Source organism: Pseudorca crassidens, chromosome 3 (assembly GCF_039906515.1).
Source record: "Pseudorca crassidens isolate mPseCra1 chromosome 3, mPseCra1.hap1, whole genome shotgun sequence".
NCBI lineage: Eukaryota > Metazoa > Chordata > Mammalia > Artiodactyla > Delphinidae > Pseudorca > Pseudorca crassidens.
In genome coordinates this window covers 156,043,638-156,064,645 of record NC_090298.1, presented here as the reverse complement: position 1 = coordinate 156,064,645, position 21,008 = coordinate 156,043,638, and the positions used below count along the sequence as shown (strand labels likewise).

At 40.5% G+C, this 21,008-nt stretch overlaps 1 protein-coding gene across 1 annotated transcript in view; it reads right to left on the bottom strand.

Annotated features, from left to right (window-relative positions):
- ATP10B (ATPase phospholipid transporting 10B (putative)) overlaps window positions 1-21,008 on the bottom strand; it is a 369,516-nt gene that overhangs the window by 75,484 nt on the left and 273,024 nt on the right. The window contains exon 7 of the mRNA XM_067732943.1: window positions 3,507-3,592. Within this exon, the coding sequence (XP_067589044.1) occupies window positions 3,507-3,592 (86 nt within the window). The remainder of the gene's footprint in view (window positions 1-3,506; window positions 3,593-21,008) is intronic.

Below are 21,008 nucleotides of genomic sequence, written 5' to 3'. Positions count from 1 at the left end.
TATCCTGATGCCCTCCATTTGGGTTTTTCAGGAATTTAAAATATAACTTTCCCCCAACATTGGGGAGAACAGAAGAGTAATAATCTGAACCCTTAGGGATTTTTCTCCTTCTAATTCTTAATGCTTCATGTCTCTAGGTCCAGTTATAAGTGTTTTCCATGTATTAATTAATGGTCATGACAACCTTATAAGATAGGTCATGTTTCCTACTCATTCTATAGATAGGGAAATTGAGGCAAGTTCACAGAGCTAGTATGTGGCAGAAAGGGGATTCAAACCCAGGGAGTCTGCCTCCAGAGTGCTATACTGCCACTCAATACTCCTCTTAATAATAATTCTTTGTTTGTAAACTACATTTATTTACATTATTTTATTTGTCTCTTCACAGCTCTGGGAAGTTAGTACGGTGATCATCCTCACTCGTAAGAAAGATGAAGCTCAGAGAGGATGAGAGACTTTTCCAAGGCCACTCACCTAGTACATGGAATATCCTAGGACTTGGGAACCCAGGCCCCAGACACCAACCCTCATGTGGTTTTCACTACACCAGGGTTCCCAAGGTAGCACCCCGTTAATTGACATTGAATCGGAGTCATTCCCATTTGCAATTCTTTGAAATCTAACGAGGAAATGTCTTAGTATTTCGTTAACGTTTTTCTAGCCCTTATTTATCTAACTTTTCAACACAGAGGAGGCTGTGGCAAGTAAGTCTGTAGTTAGAATGAAATAATAACTGTTTTGATTTCATTTTATTAATTTTACTGTTATGAAATTTATATATGGAAAGCAATACTGCCATAAATCTATGGCAATCTACATAGGGCAGTGATGCTTGATGCCCACAGTGCCAGTAACATACATTTTCCTTTGGAAATAAAGAAAGCCAATTAAAAAGTTGGAAAGTAGAGGTGTTTTATGAATGTGATACAAATCATAAACGTGGTCCGAGAATGGCTAAATTTTATGACCTACCTCTCTTTATCAAGGAGGGAGTTGGCTATGGATAGAATATTGGGATAGAAACTTGAATGATTCAGTGTCAGTAGCTAGTGGTTTAAAGAGCGTTTTTTTTTGATTCTCTGAGGTGATAACATATGACAGCATCTTTTTCTCCCGGTCATAATGTTCCTTTTTCAATGGATGGTAGAAAGAGATTAGCCATCTCATAGCTCTTCTATTTAGTGCTCTGTTTACAGGGATTTTTTTTTTTTTTTTTTTTTTTTTTGCATACGTGGGCCTCTCCCGTTGCAGAGCACAGGCTCCGGACGCGCAGGCTCAGCGGCCATGGCCCACGGGCCCAGCTGCTCCGTGGCATGTGGGATCTTCCCGGACCGGGGCACGAACCCGTGTCCCCTGCATCGGCAGGCGGACTCTCAACCACTGCGCCACCAGGGAAGCCCCAGGGATGTTTATTTAACCAACTCAGAGCATTATGAGGGGGAGCATATTTCTTCACCTCAACACTACTGACATGTTTTGGGGGATCGTTCTTTGTCGCGGGCGCTGTCCTGTGCTTTGTAGGGTGCCGAGCAGCAGCCCTGGCCTCTACCTACCAGATGCCAGCAGCACCCCCTTCCCTAGTTGTGACAACCAACAATGTGTCCAGACTCGCTAAAGGTCCTCTGATTGAGCGGAGGAGATGGGGTTTGAGAACCACTCCTTTAGAGAGATCTTATTGTTTAAAAGTTACATTTTCAAATCTGACATTCCTAACCTTCAAAGCATTAAAAACTACTCATTTTCTAGCCAACCTGGCTATCCCCAGGAGAACTCCTAAATTAAGGGGACCCAAAGAAGCTTCCAGAGACCTGGAGGCATCAGGCAGTGGGTTTGTTCAGGAAGAGAGTGCTTATCATCTGTGGGTGCTGGGCCTTGGCAGGGATGTAGGACCACAGTGAATTCCCCAGCATCCCGTGGGTTGGCTGCTGGACTGACCAACTGGACTTTCAGGGCTCACGCATGAGGCCCGGGCAGGTGGGGAAAGACAACTCTAAGGGCAGCAGCCAGGAAGAGGAGGTGCTGGGGGTTGAATGGAACTGGGAAAGTTCGGTCTGAGATGAAGGGCCAGAGCCCAGGATGAAGCTTAGAAAGGCTGGGTGCTGGCATGAGCTGTTTGGGGGAGAAAGGATTACAAAGAGAAACCCAGCGATGAGGCTGCTCTCTAAGAGGAAGAATGGCTCAAGGCATGGGTCACTTGGGATGAACCAAATCCACAAAACTCAGACACGAGGGGTAGCCTCCTTGCCCCGGCAGGTGGCAAGCTCTACCTTGCCAGATGACTGCAACGAACCCTCTTCTCCCCCAGGAGCTCGTGCCCTTCTCGCCTGTCTCCGTCTGCTCTCTATGAGCTTTTAAAAAGTAATTTGCATTGAAAAGCTGCTATTTCTCTTGTACTGTTCTTACCCTTTCCCCTCTTATCTTGCTCCTCAAGATATCTCATATGGCCTGAGAAAATGTAGGTGGAGGGAAAGCATTGACACCTGCCTCCCAAGAAGCCTTCTTAAGCTTCATTGCAGGGCACATTGGTAGAGAAGTTGCTATAACATGTCTGAGCTGTGGGTGCAGACAATGGAAAACACACCGGGGTTGGAGTGAAAAGACCCAGCTGTAAGTCCTGGCTTTGCCTTGAAGCTGCTGTGTGCCTCTGGGAGAATCCTGAAAAATCTTATCATCACATGTCCCATCTGAAAAATGGGAATCATAATTCTCACTTCCCTGGGTTGTTTTGCAGATTAAATGAGACGATGTTCTGTGAAAGTCCTCTAACTCTTAAAGCCAGAATACAGGCATTTATTCACATCTGTTACCACTACTCTTTTTTTTTTTTTTTTTCCAGTAAGACCGGCGGTCAAATGTGGGAGCAAAATTACAGTAAAACTCTTATGCTGAACCAGAGGTGAGGAACAATAACAACAATAATTGCAACAGCAGCAGTTGCATTAACTATCTACTCTGTGCCAGTTTCTGTGCTACGGGCTTTGCATATGATCAGTTCTTAGACAAGAAAAATCCTATGATGTAGATATAATCTTTATTTTACAGATGTGGAAATGAAGGCCCAGAGAGGTTAATTAATTTACTCAAGGTCACACAGCTTGTAAGTGATAGAGCCTGGTTTCGAACCTAGGTCTGTCCAACTCCAAAGTCCCCATTCTTACCTACAGGGCAGTAAAGGCCCCTTCAGAAATCTAATCTAAATTCAATCGTACTTGCCTCCCCTGAATCAGAGTGTGGTCTCGATTTTGATGCTGTTTCACCAGAGTTCTGAACTATTAGTGAATTTAACCCTGTGAGATAATTAAATATCACTCCAGCAAAAAAAAAAAAAAAAAAGACTAGAAAAGTTTTCCCAATTTAGTTAGTTTTCTCTAGCCCTTTTTTTTGTGATAAAAAGAAATAAACTTCCTTAGGACCCAGATGCTTATCTGTTTGGCCATTTCAAGAAAAAATGTTTTCTAGCTGCAGACGAGATATTTACAAGCAGCACACAGGCAGCACATACTTACATATAACCTTTAAACCTGTTAAGGTGGTTGTTAGGCTTCTCACACACGATGATGTTGTGGAAACCTTCTGGTTGGAACTGTACCTCCTGTGAAAGAGAGGACGCTGTGAGGTTATTAAGTCAGAGGGATCTCGTTTTAATAGGATCATCAGGAGAGCTAATCACTGTTAGAACCATTGCAAATAAGGTAATCCCCGCTTTGTCACACTGTGATAGTTGTAATGTGTTAAAAGAAACAGTTAAATCCTCATTAAGGAGGAGAGAATAGATGCAGATGAAAAGTTGGATGCGCTGCAAAGGGAGGGCCCTGTCCTGACCACTCTTCCCCGGCCTGGGTTTGAGTCTCTAGACTCAAGCTGCCCCACAGAACTTACTGCAATGATGGAAATGTTCTATGTCTGCACTGTATAATGTAGAAGCCACACATCGCATGTGGCTGTTGAAATATGGTAGTATGACTGAGGAAGTGATTTTTAAATTTTATTTAATTTCACTTAACTAATTTAAAGTTAAATAGCCACATGGCGGCTAGTGGCTACCAAACTGGGCAGCATAGAAACAGATGATCAAAAAAGTAGAGATTATAAATCACACAACCTACAGCTAGCCAATATTCGTGTGTGTACAGAACTTCCAGGCTTTAAAAAATATATGCGTATACCTACATACACATTTATGTATGGACAAACACACACATTTATGCATTTCAACAATGAGATTTAGTGTTCATACAACTTGAACATTTTTACATGTTACCTGGATAGATACCTATTGCATGAGTGTCGCCCTATTTCATTTAATTCTTTCACTACTGAACATTGACATGGTTTCAATTGTTTGGCTGTTGCAAAAATGCTGTGCAAATAGTAGCTAATAAAATAAGTAGGGACTTCCCTGGTGGCAAGGTGGTTGGGAGTCTGCCTGCTGGTGCCGGGGACATGGGTTAGAGCCCTGGTCTGGGAGGATCCCGTGTGCCGCAGAGCATCTGAGCCCGTGCACCACAACTACTGAGCCTGTGCTCTGGAGCCCGTGAGCCACAACTACTGAGCCCGTAAGCCACAACTACTGAAGCCCGCACACCTGGGGCCTGTGCTCTGCAGCAAAGAGAAGCCACCACGATGGGAAGCCCGTGCACCGCAACAAAGAATAGCCCCCGCTCGCTGCAGCTAGAGAAAGCCCACGTGCAGCCACAAGGCCCAATGCAGCCAAAAATAAATAAATTAAAAAAATTCTCAACAAACAAACAAACAAACAAAAAACACAAAACAAGTAGCATTTACTAGACTCTTATTTCTGTCAGATGCTGCAATGAGAACTTAAGGAATGCTATTTTTTTTTCAAGCTTTCAATCATTTTATGAAGTAAGTACTTTGATTAGCCCCTCTTTAGAGATGGGAAAACTGTGACTCACAAGGGTTAAGTGGCTGTCCGTGGTCATATCAAGACTGGGATTTGAATCCAAGTCTGAGTGCAGACCCTCTGTTCTTTACTTGCACAGCACACTGCCCCCTGGTGAACATTCTTATAGCAAAGCATTTAAAACACATTCTTGACTTCACTTTTTCTCTTTCATTCAGTATTTTAGTTGTACAATCTCTTTAAGTTCAATGAGTGGGAAAACACAACTAGGGGCGGGGAGATCTTGCTTTCTAATTCTACCCCACATTGCCTAATAGTACATTCAACTGTCGAGCCTCAGTTTTCTCCTCTGTAGAATGGGGCTGACACCCCCTCCCTGTCCATCTTACTTGTGCCCCAGAAGATAGAATCCATGTGGGAAAGTTTTGAAAGGTATAACATGCTATGCATATAGAATGAAGTACTACTAAAGGTGGGATTGGAAGTGGTTCCCAGGGTAGAGCTTTTAGCACGGGGAGTGAATTTATCACTCCAAGCTTCAAGGTACAGCTGTTCAAAGGAGTAAATTGATTAGAAGAAATGATAGCATTTTCTGGCTTCGTGTAAATATACTGTCCATTGGTTCTGTGGGGCGCCAACATAAACTCTCCATTCACTTGAAATAAATTAACCATCCAGGAGTTTCTAAAAATACAGCCCTCTTCCCTCCAAGTATTGATTCTTTCAGGGACAAACACTTGCCGAGTTCTGAGATGATGACAAATCATGCTGTAATTTGTCAGCTGCTTTCACGGCCCTGATTAAGCCGTGTGCTTCCCTCCTGATCTGTACCGCTCAGCTCATTGCTAGCTTTCTAAATCCAAACTTATTTCAGATGTGAGCGGCAGCAGGGTCTGAGAGCTAATGATCCTGCTGCAGTGAGTCCCTGTCAGCTGTTTAATCATACCTGGCGGATCCCCGGCAGTGCTCAAGTCTCTTGTCCCTCAGTGGGGCTTCCCAGTGACCTTCCTCTTGAAGCATCCCTTGCTCTTTTATTCTTCTGGGCACTGGCCTTGGGTGCTCTGTCTCCCTCTCTACACGGAGAGGTGATTTCGCCCTTTCTAGCTCTCTGTCCTCGGGCCCCTTCTGTTCCTCCCCGAGATGGACTGTGGAGAGGGCCACACGGCCCTGCTGTCTCCAGAGACCCCATCAGCATTGCTTGCTTCTTAGGCTTTCCTGTAACTCACTCTAGGGAGCTGCTAGGAGAACTCAAGGACAGCAGCGGCAGGGGCATTGCCAAGCCCTACAAATCTATCAGGGTCCTTATTTTTTACCTTGTTCAGGAATTTCTGATTCACTTCTGACTCACTACCCCTTAGCTTTTCTTAGCTTGGGAATGAAGTCCACCTAACCACCTTTTCTTTCAGACCCAGCCTTTTATCTAAGGTGTTGTCCTTATGAAAGGAACAGCCATCAGGGTACAGGAAAAGGCAAACCCTTTCCAGAGAGCACAGTGTGTTTGTGGTTCTTCAGGCCAGACCTACTGATCTGGAGTATTTACTATGTGCCAGGCACCTGCCATAAAGTTCTCACAGTAACCTTAAGAGATGTGGACAGAAGTGCAAATGCAGATTCAATAAAGCAATTGTCTTATGGTTGGTAAGTAACAGAGCCTGCAATGCAATCCACATCATCAGACTCCAAAGCCAATCATCAATCATTATTGTCTTTGTTATCATCGTCATCACCAATACATTTATTCCACTTTCTCCTCTCATTATTATTATTATTATTACAGTACTTACTGAATGCTTATTGTGTGTCAAGTATAACTAAATATTTTATACATGCTATTCTCTTGAATTCACACAATAACTCCACCAGGTAGGTACTATTATTACCCTATTTTACAAATGAAGGAACTAAGGCTTCGAGAGATTCAGTGGATTTTCCCAATGGTGCACGGCTAGCAAAGCAGAAGACAGGCTTTAACCTCAGGACGTCTGATGCCACACAGCCTGCTCTCTTAAACCACAGTGTTATTTTTTTTTTTTTTTAATTTTTTTTGGCGGTATGCGGGCCTCTCACTGTTGTGGCCTCTCCCGCTGCAGAGCACAGGCTCCGGACGCGCAGGCTCAGTGGCCATGGCTCACGGGCCCAGCCTCTCCGCGGCATGTGGGATCTTCCCAGACCGGGGCACAAACCCGTGTCCCCTGCATCGGCAGGCAGACTCCCAACCACTGCGCCACCAGGGAAGCCCCACAGTGTTATTTTGATGCACAATGAAAGATTATTGTTTCAGATCTCCTTTTGGCTCTATTTCCTTTTCTATATTCCTTTTCCACTTCCTATGACCGAAGTACAATACATGAGGTCTGTATATAGTTGACTCTTGAACAACATGGGTTTGAACTGTGTGGATCCACTTATGCAGGTTTTTTCAATAGTGAATACTACAGTGCTACCCGATCTGTGGTCGGTTGAACTGGTAGATGTGGAACTGCGAGTACATAGGACTGACTATAAATTACATGTGGATTTTCCACTGTGTGGATGGCTAGCATCCCTGACCCCAGTGTTATTCAAGGGTCAACTGTATGTGGAATCTAAATTTAAAGAAAAAAGCTTATTGCCAGAGGCAGGGAGTTGTGGGTGGGTGAAATGGGTGAAGGGGGTCAAAAGTTACAAACTTCCAGTTAAAAAATAAATAAGTCAAGGAAAATAACATAAGCATGGCAACAATATTTAATAATACTGTATTGCATATTTGAAAGTTGCTAAGAGAGTACACCTTAAAAGTTCTGTTCATAAGAAAAAAAATTAACTATGTATGATGACAGATATTAACTTAGACTTACTGTGATCATTTCACAATATATACAAATATAAAATCATTATGTTAGACACCTAGAACTAATATAATGTTATATGCCACTTGTATCTCAATAAAAAATGTAAGCAAACCCCAGTGTCTAGAAACTATCATCATTATCACCATCACTACCACCCTTCTTAACTTGGGTCAGATAAGGAAGAATCAAAAAGTAAATTACATAATATTGTCCTGCTGACCTTTGATTGACTGCTATTAACATTTTTTTATTTCTTTGATTGTTTCTAAAAGATTTGTATTTATGTTTCATGAAAGGTTTTGCACTGGCTCACTTTCATTTTTTCTAGTGTCTACATAGACATCTGGTTGATTGGCAGCTCAAGGCATTTTTAGACCAGGGTAGCTCAACTTGCCACTCTTGACATTTTGGGCTGGATAATTCTTTGATGTTTAGCAGCATCCCTGGCCCTTACCAACTTGATGCCAGTAGCACCCTCTCCTTCTCCCCCTCAGTTGTGACAGCCAAAAATGTTTACAGACATTTCCAAATGTCCCTTGGGGGAGGGGGAAGAACAAAAAATTGCTCTAGAAAAAGTTCCAAGTTAACAGGAGATGAAGTTGCAGAGATTGAGAATACCCTCTATCCTAACAGTCCATTAGGAAAGGACACAATCCAAATTTCTATATTTTCTTCTCTTCAGTTGGAAAAAAGTTAGGTTTTATGACTGGGGGTCATAATGACTTGTAATAAGAGAAATCTGTATATATCATTTGTATACCACAGAAACTACTATATAAGCATGGTGGAGGTTCCTGGCAATGTATGTACTATCCTACAGTTACAAATAAAAGGGGGGCGCTTCCCTGGTGGCACAGTGGTTAAGAATCCACCTGCCAATGCAGGGGACATGGGTTCGAGCCCTGGTCAGGGAAGATCCCACATGTCACGAAGCAACTAAGCCTGTGCACCACAACTACTGAGCCTGCACTCTAGAGCCCGTGAGCCACAACTACTGAGCCTGTGCTCTAGAGCCCGCGAGTCACAACTACTGAGTTCCTGTGCCACAGCTACTAAAGACCGCACGCCTAGAGCCCATGCTCCGCAGCAAGAGAAGCCACTGCAATGAGAAGTCCACACACTGCAATGAAGAGTAGGTCCTGCTCACCACAAGTAGAGAAGGCCTGCATGCAGCAACAAAGACCCAACGCAGCCAAAAATAAATAAAAGGGGATTTGTTATGAAAAAAGAATTCATTTTTAATATATAGTAGAAAATATATAAAAATTACTACAACTAATAAGCAATGTGGTGTGTTACCTCTTCCAAGTATAATTTGCATTTTAAAGTAGGGTACCTTCAAAAGGTAGAGGTTAAGACACTAAATTGCCTAGACAGAGAACATTCTTTTGAGAATTATTACTATATATATATATATATATATTTATTTTTAAAAATAAATTTATTTATTTATTTATTTTTGGGTGTGTTGGGTCTTCGTTTCTGTGCAAGGCCTTTCTCTAGTTGCGGCGAGCGGGGGCCACCCCTCATCACAGTGCGCGGGCCTCTCACTGTCGTGGCCTCTCCTGCTGCGGAGCACAGGCTCCAGACACGCAGGCTCAGTAGTTGTGCCTCACGGGCCCAGTCGCTCCGCGGCATGTGGGATCCTCCTGGACCAGGGATTGAACCTGTGTCCCCTGCATCGGCAGGCAGACTCCCAACCACTGCGCCACCAGGGAAGCCCCTTTATATATATTTTTAACATTTGAGAGGTTTTTTATCTGCCACCTCCTCTATGAAGCCCACCCATATCCCCAAAGACTGTTTCACCCTAGCCAACAAAAATTGCTCTTTTAACATGTTTCCACATCCACTCTCATGCCTCCATTTAACACTGATGTATCTAGATCTCTGTCAGCTTCCTCTAGAGCATCTCCTGTGATACCTTGTGTTAACAGGCACACTATAAAGATTTGGAGAGGTAAGGTTAGTGCTGGGGAGATGAATATTATAAATATAAATACTGAAAGGTGATGGATGAGGAGGTAACAAAGAAGACCTCTCTGTAAAGACTGCCCCACACAAGTAGGAAAAGCCCCAGGTACAAATCTTAACTTTGATTCATGGGAATAAGATTGCTTCTTGCAAGGAAATTCTTTGGCTCAACTAATAAAAAAAAGAAAAAAAGTAGTCACAATCCTAGATCCCAACATGGGCCAGACTAGTCTCCCATCCATCCATCCATCCATCCATCCATCCATCCATCCATCCATCCATCCATCCATCCAACGATCTATGTATGAGCCATGGAAGTGAGAATTAGAGAGAAGGAAGAGGTTATTGACACAAATCAATTATTGCAGCCATAAAACAACTCAAAGTTCCCAGTTTAGCTGGATGTGTCAATGGTGGTATCAGTGAAAGCAAAGAAAAGTGAGCCAAGTGTTAGTGTGTAATGACTCTCCGGGATTAATGTACTCCTCACTGACCTATGCCCTAGATACAGTAGGCTGTATCCTCCTGGGGCAACCGGGAAGGCCATGGTGAAACAAAGAGGTTGTGATATATTCCTGTATCTAGACTAGGCCATTTCCTTTGAATTAGCCTCAACTCTTACTTTCCTAGGCTTATTTTTCACTATTATTCAAAGTTGATCAATAAATATGATTACATAAATGTATGGATGATCTTTTGAAATTGTCTGTAGTGGATAGATGTTTTCTGGTGACTCACTCTCTATCGTGTTCTCCTTTCTTTAACAATCCTTTAACTTCCTTTTGGAAAACTACCTTTTCTCCCTGGTTCATAATCTTAATGAGAGTATAAATCACGATGCCCTGCCCACTAAATTTGCTCACTGTGGGACTTTGCCTTGAGTAGAATAACTCAGGGAAGGAAAAACAAAGGAGAACATTAAGTAATTGCTGCTACCGATATTCTCCTGCTGAGCTGAAATTTCCTGGTACTTGTTTCTGAGCCTGGTTCTTCAGATTTCCTTAGAATCTGTGAGTCATATTGTGTACTTCACCCCTTCCACCTCACCTCCCGGCACATTTTTTGATAATTCCGTTTTGTTTAAGTGAGCCAGAATCATTTCTGTTCCTTGAAAACAAAGAATCCTAATCAACACAGTGGTCTACTCAGTCCACTGGACATCTCTAGGCCTTTAAAAAATAATGATGTGTATTTACTTGGTAAAATCACCCTTCACAAAATGCTGTCCCTTATTTATGTGATCTTATTTGATCTTCCCAACTCTTCTGTGAAGTGTTCAGGACAGGTTAGTCCCATTTTATAAGAGAGAAACCTGAGTGTTGGTGATGCTAAGTAACTTGCCCAAGGTCACACAGCTCATGAACACCCACATTTGTCTGATTCTAAAGCTTGTGCTTGTTCTTTGCTGGATGTAAGCATTTAATGCTGTCTTCTTATAGAGCAAGCCCTCTGAGCCTTTTTCACGATGTCTTTGCAAGTTTTTCTCATTGACAATTCCCTTAAACCTTCATTGCCAAGCTCAAGGGTTTACCTCTTAAGGACCCATATGTCTACCATAGATCATACAAATTCTCCTTCCTTCGAGCCTAGACAATTTGTAATAGCCATACCACTCGCTTGGAACTTGAAATGTTTTACACTTTTATTTGTCAAATACCAAGCTGTTTCTATAAGCCAATTGGTAGATGAAGCACTGCAACTTGTGTATGCATCCCCATGTGCACCAAAATGCTGTCTGTAGACAGAGTAAAAATAACTCTAACACATACATGGTTTTCAAATTTCTGTAGGAATTCCTGAGATCAATAAATACAAATCCATTTAAAAAGGTCACCAAATTCATGGTCGCTTGTTTTAATTTATTTTCTTAACTAACGGACACTGAAAAGACAACCACCTTCAGGGAGGAGGGATTTGGGGGTTAGGATTATCAAAATTTTTTGAGAGTCACTGAGGGTATTTATGTTAAAGAAAAATAGGGACCCACAGTTCTAAGCTCTTACAGGACAGGGAGTATGTCTTAGACCATTCTGAAACCCCTCTACAGCCATTAGGAAATATTCAAGAAAGATTCTGCTAGCCAAATGGCAGAGTAAGAAAACCATGAGCTCAACTCCTCCCATGGGCGTATCAAATTATAACTATTTACAGAGCAACTATCGATGAGAATGACCTGAAGACTAGCAGAAGAGAGCTTTCAAAACTAAAGCTATAATGAAGGAACCACAAGGAGATGGGTAGGAGGTACAGAGATGTGGTAATAGTCAAGACCCATACCCCCAGGTAAGCAACCCACAGATGGGAGGATAATTCACAACTGCAAAGGTTCTCCCCAAGGAGTAAGTTCTGAGCCCTACATCAGGCTCCCCGGCCCAGGAGTTCTGCATGAGGAAGACAAGCCCCTAGACTACCTTGTTTTGAAGGCCAGTGGGGCTTGTGTATGGGACAGCTGAAGGAAACAGAGACTTCATTCTTAAAATTCATATGCAAAATCTCACACACTCTGAGACCCAGAACAAAGGCTGTCATTTGAAAGGAGCCTGGGTCAGACCCACTTACTAATCTTGGAGAGCCTCCCAGAGAGGCAAGAGGCAACTTGGACTCCCTCTGGGGAGTGGAAGTCATTTTCAGAAGCTCATTCTACCACGAGGACTCTGATGCTGCCAATTGCCATCTTGAAGTCCTCTTTCTAGCCTATTAGAGCTGGGGCCTGGCCCCACCCACCAGCCTGTGAAACACAATGATTCAAAATCTGTGCAACACAGCAAAAGCAGCTCTAAGAAGGAAGTTTATAGAGATACAAGCTTACCTCAGGAAACAAGAAAAATCTCAAAAGAACAACATAAACTTATAGTTTAACTAGAAAAAGAAGAACAAACAAAACTGTAAGTTAGTAGAAGAAAAGAAACAGTAAAGATTAGAGTGGAAATAAATGAAATAGAGACTAAAAAACGAAAAAGAAAGAACAATGAAATTAAGATCTGGTTCTTTGAAAAGATAAACAAAATTGATAAAGCTTTAGCCAGACTCATCAAGAAAATGAGAGAAAACTCAAAAAAGTCAGAAATGAAGGAAGCTACAACTGACACCACAGAAATACAAAGGATCAGAAGAGATTACTATGAAGAGTTATATGCCAATAAAATGGAAAGACAGAAGAATGGATAAACTGGTAGAAACATATCATCTCCCAAGACTGAATCAGAAAGAAATATAAAATATGAACAGATCACTAATACCACAAATGAAATTGAATCAGTAGCCAAAAAAACTCCCAATAAGCAAAATTCCAGGACCAGATGGCTTCACAGGTAAATTCTACCAAATACGTAAAGAAGAGTTACTTCCTACGCTTCTCAAACTATTCCTCAAAATTGAAGAGGAATGCTTTCAAACTCATTCTATGAGTTCAGCATCACCCTGATTCCAAAACCAAAGACAAAAAAAGAAAAATTAGATATGGGGAGAGGGAAGGGTAAGCTGTGACAAAGTGAGAGAGTGGCATGGACATATATACAATACCAAACGTAAAATAGATAGCTAGTGGGAAGCAGCTGCATAGCACAGGGAGATCAGGTAGGTGGTTTGTGACCACATAGAGGGGTGGAATAGGGAGGATGGGAGGGAGGGAGATGCAAGAGGGAAGAGATATGGGAACATATGTATATGTATAACTGATTCACTTTGTTATAAAGCAGAAACTAACACACCATTGTAAAGCAATTATACTCCAATAAAGATGTTAAAAAAAAAGAAAAATTACAGGCCAATATCAATGACAAATATATATGGAAAAATCCTCAACAAAATATTAGCAAACCAAATTTAACAATACATTAAAAGGATCATTTACCATGATAAAGTGGGATTTATTCCAGGGCTGCAGGGATCATTCAATATCTGCAAATCAATGTGATGCACCATATTAACAAACTGAAGAATAAAATGTCATATGGCCATCTCAAGAGATGCAGAAAAAGCTCTGACAAAACTCAACATCCATTTATGCAAAAAAAAAAACCTCTCAACGAAGTGGGCATAGAGGGAATACAACTAAACATAATAAAACCCATGTAAGACAAACCTGCAAGCAACATCATACTCAACAGTGAAAAGCTGAAAGCATTTCCTCTAACATCAAGAACTAGACAAGGATGCCAACTATTACCACTTTTATTCAACATAGTATTGGAAGACCTAGCTATAGCAGTCAGACAAGAGAAAGAAGTAAAAGGCATCGAAATAGGGAAGGAAGAAGTAAAAGGTCACTATTTGCAGATGACATGATACTACGCATAGAAACTGCTAAAGACGCCAACAAAAAACTACTAGAACCCATCAGTGAATGTGGTAAAGCTGCAGGATACAAAATTAATACATAGAAACCTGTTGCATTTCTATACACTAACAATGAACTATCAGAAAGAGAAATTAAGGAAACAATCCCATTTACATTTGCATCAAAAAGGATAAAATACCTAGGAATAAATCTAACCAAGGAGATTAAAGACCTGTATTTGGGAAACTGTAAGACACTGATAAAAGAAACTGAAGACAACACAAACAAATGGAAAGATACACCATTCTCATGGATTGGAAGAAATAATATTGTTAAAGTGACCATACTGCCCAGTGCAATCTATAGATTCAATATAATCCCTATTAAAACACCAATGGTAAATTTTACAGAACTAGAACAAATAATTCTAAAATTTAATTAGAAGCACAAATGATGCAGAATAGCCAAAATAATGTTGAGAAAGAACAGAAGAACTGGAAGTATCACACTCCCTGATTTCAAACTATACTACAAAGCTACAGTCATCAAAATGGCATGGTACTGGCATAAAAAATGACACATAGATCAATGGAACAGGATAGAGAGCCCAGAAATAAACCCATGTTTATATGGTCAATTAACTTATGACAAAGGAGGCAAGAACATACAATGGGGAAAGACAGTCTCCTCAATAAATGGTGCTGGGAAAACTGGACAGCTACATGTGACATAAACTGTACTACTTTCTCATACTACATACAAAAATAAACTTAAAATGAATTAAAGACTTAAATGTGAGACCTGAGAGCATAAAACTCCTAGAAGAAAACATAGACAGTACATTCTTTAACATCAGTCTTAGCAATATTGTTTTGTATCTGGTTCCTCAGGCAAGGGAAACAAAAGCAAACTTCCAGTTACAAAATAAATGAGCCATGGGGATGAAATGTACAATATGGGGAATATAGTCAATAATAATGTAGTATCTTTTTATGGTGACAGATGGTAACTAGATTTGCGGTGATCATTTTGTAATGTATAGAAATATCGAATCACTATGTTGTGCACCAGGACTAACATAGTGTTGTAGGTCAATTATAGTTTAATACCAGCCAACCAATCAAACAAACTCATAAAAAAGAGATCAGATTTATGGTTACCAGAGGCAGGAGGTGGGGCGGGGGGGAATTGGATGAAGGCAGTAAAAGGTACGAACTTCTAGTTATAAGATAAATAACTATTAGGTAAGGAATGTACAACATGATTAACATTGCTGACATGAATTAACATTGCTGTATGTTATATATGAAACTTGGTAAGAGAATAACTCCTAAGAATCCTCATCACAAAGAAAAACATACTTTTTCGTTTTCTTTTATTGTGTATCTATATGAGATGATGGATGATCACTAAACTCATTGTGGTAATCATTTCATGATGTGTGTCAGTCACATCACTATACTCTATACCCTAAACTGAAACAGTGCTGTATGTCAATTATATCTCAATAAAACTCAAAGAAAAAGAAAAGCAAAACAAAAAAATAAAGAGCTAAGCGCATTAAAAAAATAAAACGAAAGATTCTGTTCATTGAAGAAAGAGAAATCAGCTAAACTCTTTCCTCCAACAGAGAATGCACTTATATACTGAGCTTTTATCATAAGCTGGTGATGTATGTGAAAAAGAAGAGTTGAACAAGGGATTGCCAAGCTTCTGCAAAGCTCTCAGAGTGTGTTTTTACACAACCCTCAGGTTAGACAACTAGAAGAGCCAACTCCACTCCACGCCAGGAGGAGAATGACAAAGCAGCATTTGTAAGTCATTTGTGGACTCTGCAAGGACTCACAGGCTCACAGGAACTCTGCAAGGATGGGGGTTACAGGGTACACAAACCACACCAACCTGGGCAGCTACACAGGAGATATACTGAGACCTTAGAAGAGTGCTACTTAAAGTGGTTAAAAAAATTTTTTTTTCTTTTTTTAGCATACTAGTTTGGATAAATGGTAGAATTAAATGTTCTTCATGCTCCAGCTGCTGAGTCAGGTGACTGAGGTTTCCTCCCTGACATGCAAATTAATCCTGTGATTTCTGAGAATTCTATCTGAAAACTAATGACATTTACCAGCACTCGATAACCTTTCTGCTTTCTGGTCAGAGTCCTTTTCAAGATAACCTGCAACAGTGACTGGCAGATACTTTCCTCTCTGACTCTGGATGAGGAAATTGTCTGCGTGTGCAAGTAACTGGGTCTTCCTACCTGCCCCAGTGATTCCCACAAAAGCACACAGAGAGGGCTGGAGGGCTGTGGGAGAAAAGGTCTATTTAAGGATTCCTTATAGTCTGTGTTCCCTTTTTTTTAAGTGGACAAATATTCTGATTTTTATTCAGGGCGAAGACTAAATTTAATCTTGAAATCTTCCCATGACATTTTTCCAACAAAAAGGCATGGGTATGGCATGTGAAGCTAATACTGAAAAAAGAATGATTTCTTCTGTCATTCCTAAAAGGAATCAATTAATTATTTGTGGAATTGTTTGTTAACAATTGTCTGTTTAATTCCCTCTTAGAGCCTGTATGTCTCTTGTTTACACCTGGACCCCCAGAACATGCTACAGTACTTGCCGTATAGAAGGCATTCAGTCAATACTTGGTGAATGAATGCATGAATGCATGCTGGAAATATGGGCAGCTGCCACCAGATGGGCAGTGGAGCCTTAAGGGAGTGTTGCAAAGATATTCTTTTCTGTACACATTTTTATTGCTGTGGATAACTGAGACGCAAGAAAATGACATGAGATCCAATGTTTTGTACCTCATGTTTTGGCAAAAGAGGTGACAAAGAAGAGAGTATGAATTCCAGTTTGAGAAACTCTATATTCAGTTATTTCCAGAAGAGATGATCATAATGAGTCACCCCTGTGATAACAACAACAACAGTGACAAATCCTAACACAGTGTCTGGCAACAGAAGGACCTAATTGGGTGCTGGTTGAGTAAATGAATTTATCAAATGAACTACAAAGAGGTATGTGCAGTGGTTGAGAGTGGTAAGAACGAAGTCTATGGGAGCACAAAGAAAGGAGGGATTCATCCCACGTACCTGGTGCCTAGGCAGAGAAAGGGCAGATGGGAAAGGGCTTTTGGGGAAGAGGAAATGCCACTGGGAGCTATAGGAGAGAGGACATTGGACCCCCCTCCTTAAGCATAGATGACCTTGGTTGTACCTAAGTTAGGCTTATATAGCCCTGATGCAGAATAGATGCAATGGATATTTATTGCTGTGCTGCTCAGTACCCTCCTGCTTCACAGGCCAATTTCAAATATGAAGTTGAACTAGAGGATGCCAAGGACAGAATCCTTCCCCAGTGGCCAGAGTGAATTGTTCTAGGGGTGGGCACATGATACCAGCCAGGCTAATCCCTGGGATGCTTTTCAAGTGGGACAACAGGGAAGGTCCCCAGTCCCTTTTTGGGGGGTGGGGCATAAATGCAGTTTTATTGGTGCCAATTTTTCTTCCACATGAAAGAAACTGGTTTGAGAGACTAAAACCAAACATGGAGAGAAATGTAGACAAAGGAGATGGAGATTGTACTGATGGATAGAAATTTCGGGTCCACAGCACTCTGAGGCCCATCTCACACTGTATCCTTCCAATAAGACTCCTTTTTGTCCAAGCTACTTCGAACTGGAGTTCCGTCACCTGCAAACAAGAGTCCCGACTAATCCATATACTAGAGTGGTGTGTCTCCCCTTTGAGATACCAAGTATTTCCCACATTGGCCTGAAATATCCACAATTATTCATAGTGTTTAAGACAGTGAAGGCCACTATTACAACATAAATATATTATCGTGGGGTATGGAGACAGTGGGAGGGAGAAAAACTTTAAGCTGTTAAAGATTTCGTCTGTTAACACCTTAATGAGATTATATCTTTCACACAACCTGGCAGAGCTTCCTAATGTGGCCCTTAAGGGGTAAAAATAGAAAAAGAATGTTTAATAGAAGTGGGCAAACCATTGGGAACAGGGCAGCCCATGTCTCTGTGTGTGTGTGTGTGTGTGTGTGTGTGTGTGTGTGTGCACCCATGCCCCAGCAGAACTCTGGAGGAGAGGTTCACCAAAAGGAAGTCAGAAAAGCAAGAAGAACTACAATCCTGCAGCCTGTGGAACAAAAACCACATTCACAGAAAGATAGACAAGATGAAAAGGCAGAGGGCTATGTACCAGATGAAGGAACAAGATAAAACCCCAGAAAAAAAATGAAATGAAGTGGAGGTAGGCAACCTTCAAGAAAAAGAATTCAGAATAATGATAGTGAAGATGATCCAGGACCTCGGAAAAACAATGGAGGCAAAGATAGAGAAGATGCAAGAAATGTATAACAAAGACCTAGAAGAATTAAAGAACAAACAAACAGAGATGAATACAATAACTGAAATGAAAACTACACTAGAAGGAATCAATAGCAGAATAACTGAGGCAGAAGAACGGATAAGGGACCTGGAAGACAGAATGGTGGAATTCACTGCTGCAGAAAAGAATAAAGAAAAAAGAATGAAAAGAAATGAAGACAGCCTAAGAGAACTCTGGGACAACATTAAATACAAGAACACTCACATTACAGGGGTCCCAGAAAGAGAAGAGAGAGAGAAAGGACCAGAGAAAATATTTGAAGAGATTATAGTTGAAAATTTCCCTAACATGGGAAAGGAAATAGCCACCCAAGTCCAGGAAGTGCAGAGAGTCCCATACAGGATAAACCCAAGGAGAAACACGACAAGACACATAGTAATCAAATTGGCAAAAAATAAAGACAAAGAAAAATTATTGAAGGCAGCAAGGGAAAAACGAAAAATAACATACAAGGGAACTCCCATAAGGTTAACAGCTGATTTCTCAGCAGAAACTCTACAAGCCAAAAGGGAGTGGCATGATATACTTAAAGTGATGAAAGGGAAGAACCTACAACCAAGATTACTCTACCTGGCAAGGATCTCATTCAGATTCAATGGAGAAATCAAAAGCTTTACAGACAAGCAAAAGCTAAGAGAAGTCAGCACCACCAAACCAGCTCTACAACAAATGCTAAAGAAACTTCTCTAAGTGGGAAACACAAGAGAAGAAAAGGACCTACAAAAACAAACCCAAAACAATTAAGAAAATGAACATAGGAATATACATATCGATAATTACGTTGAATGTGAATGGAGTAAATGCTCCAACCAAAAGACACAGGCTTGCTGAATGGATACAAAAACAAGACCCATATATATGCTGTCTACAAGAGAACAACTTCAGACCTAGGGACACATACAGACTGAAAGTGAGGGGATGGAAAAGGATATTCCATGCAAATAGAAATCAAAAGAAAGCTGGGGTAGCAATACTCATATGAGATAAAATAGACTTTCAAATAAAGAATGTTACAAGAGACAAGGAAGGACACTACATAATGATCAAGGGATCAATCCAAGAAGAAGATATAACAATTATAAATATATATGCACCCAACATAGGAGCACCTCAATACATAAGGCAACTGTTAACAGCTATAAAAGAGGAAATTGACACTGACACAATAATAGTGGGGGATTTAACACCTCACTTACCTCAATGGACAGATCATCCAAAAAGAAAATAAGTAACGAAACAGAAGGTTTAAATGACAGAATAGACCAGACAGATTTAATTGATATTTATAGGACATTCCATCCAAAAACAGTAGATTACACTTTCTTCTCAAGTGCACACAGAACATTCTCCAGGATAGATCTCATCTTGGGTCACAAATCAGGCCTCAGTAAATTTTAAAAAATTGAAATCATATCAAGCATCTTTTCTGACCACAACGCTATGAGATTAGAAATGAAGTACAGGGAAAAAACTGTAAAAAACACAAACACATGGAGGCTAAACAATACATTACTAAATAACCAAGAGATCACTGAAGAAATCAAACAGGAAATGAAAAAATACCTACAGACAAATGACAATGAAAACACGACGATCCAAAATCTATGGGATGCAGCAAAAGCAGTCCTAAGAGGGAAGTTTATAGCTATACAAGCCTACCTCAAGAAACAAGAAAAATCTCAAATAAACAATCTAACTGTACACCTAAAGGAACTAGAGAAAGAACAAACAAAACCCAAAGTCAGCAGAAGGAAAGAAATCATAAAGACCAGAGCAGAAAAAAATGAAATAGAAACAAAGAAAACAATAGCAAAGGTCAATAAAACTAAAAGCTGGTTCTTTGAAAAGATAAACAAAATTGATAAACCATTAGCCAGACTCATCAAGAAAAAGAGGGGGAGGACTCAAATCAATAAAATTAGAAATGAAAAAGGAGAAGTTACAACAGACATTGCAGAAATATAAAGCATCTTAAGAGACTACTACAAGCAACTCTATGCCAATAAAATGGACAACCTGGAAGAAATGGACAAATTCTTAGAAAGGTATAACCTTCCATGACTGAACCAGGAAGAAACAGAAAATATGAACAGACCAATCACAAGGAATGAAATTGAAATTGTGATTAAAAATCTTCCAACAAACAAAAGTCCAGGACCAGATGGTTTCGCAGGTGAATTCCATCAAACATTTAGAGAAGAGCTAACACCCATCCTTCTAAAACTCTTCCAAAAAATTGCAGAGGAAGGAACACTCCCAAACTCATTCTATGAGGCCACCATTACCCTGATGCCAAAACCAGACAAAGACACTAGAAAAAAAGAAAATTATAGACCAATATCGCTGATGAATATAGATGCAAAAATCCTCAACAAAATATTAGTAAACAGAATCCAACAACACATTAAAAGAATCATACACCATGATCAAGTGGTACTTATCCCAGGGATGCAAGGATTCTTCAGTATACGCAAATCAATCAATGTGATACACCATATTAACAAATTGAAGAATAAAAACCATATGATCATCTCAATAGATGCAGAAAAAGCTTTTGACAAAATTCAACACCCATTTATAATAAAAAAAAAAAGTGGGCATAGAAAGTGGGCATAGAGGGAACCTACTTCAACATAATAAAGG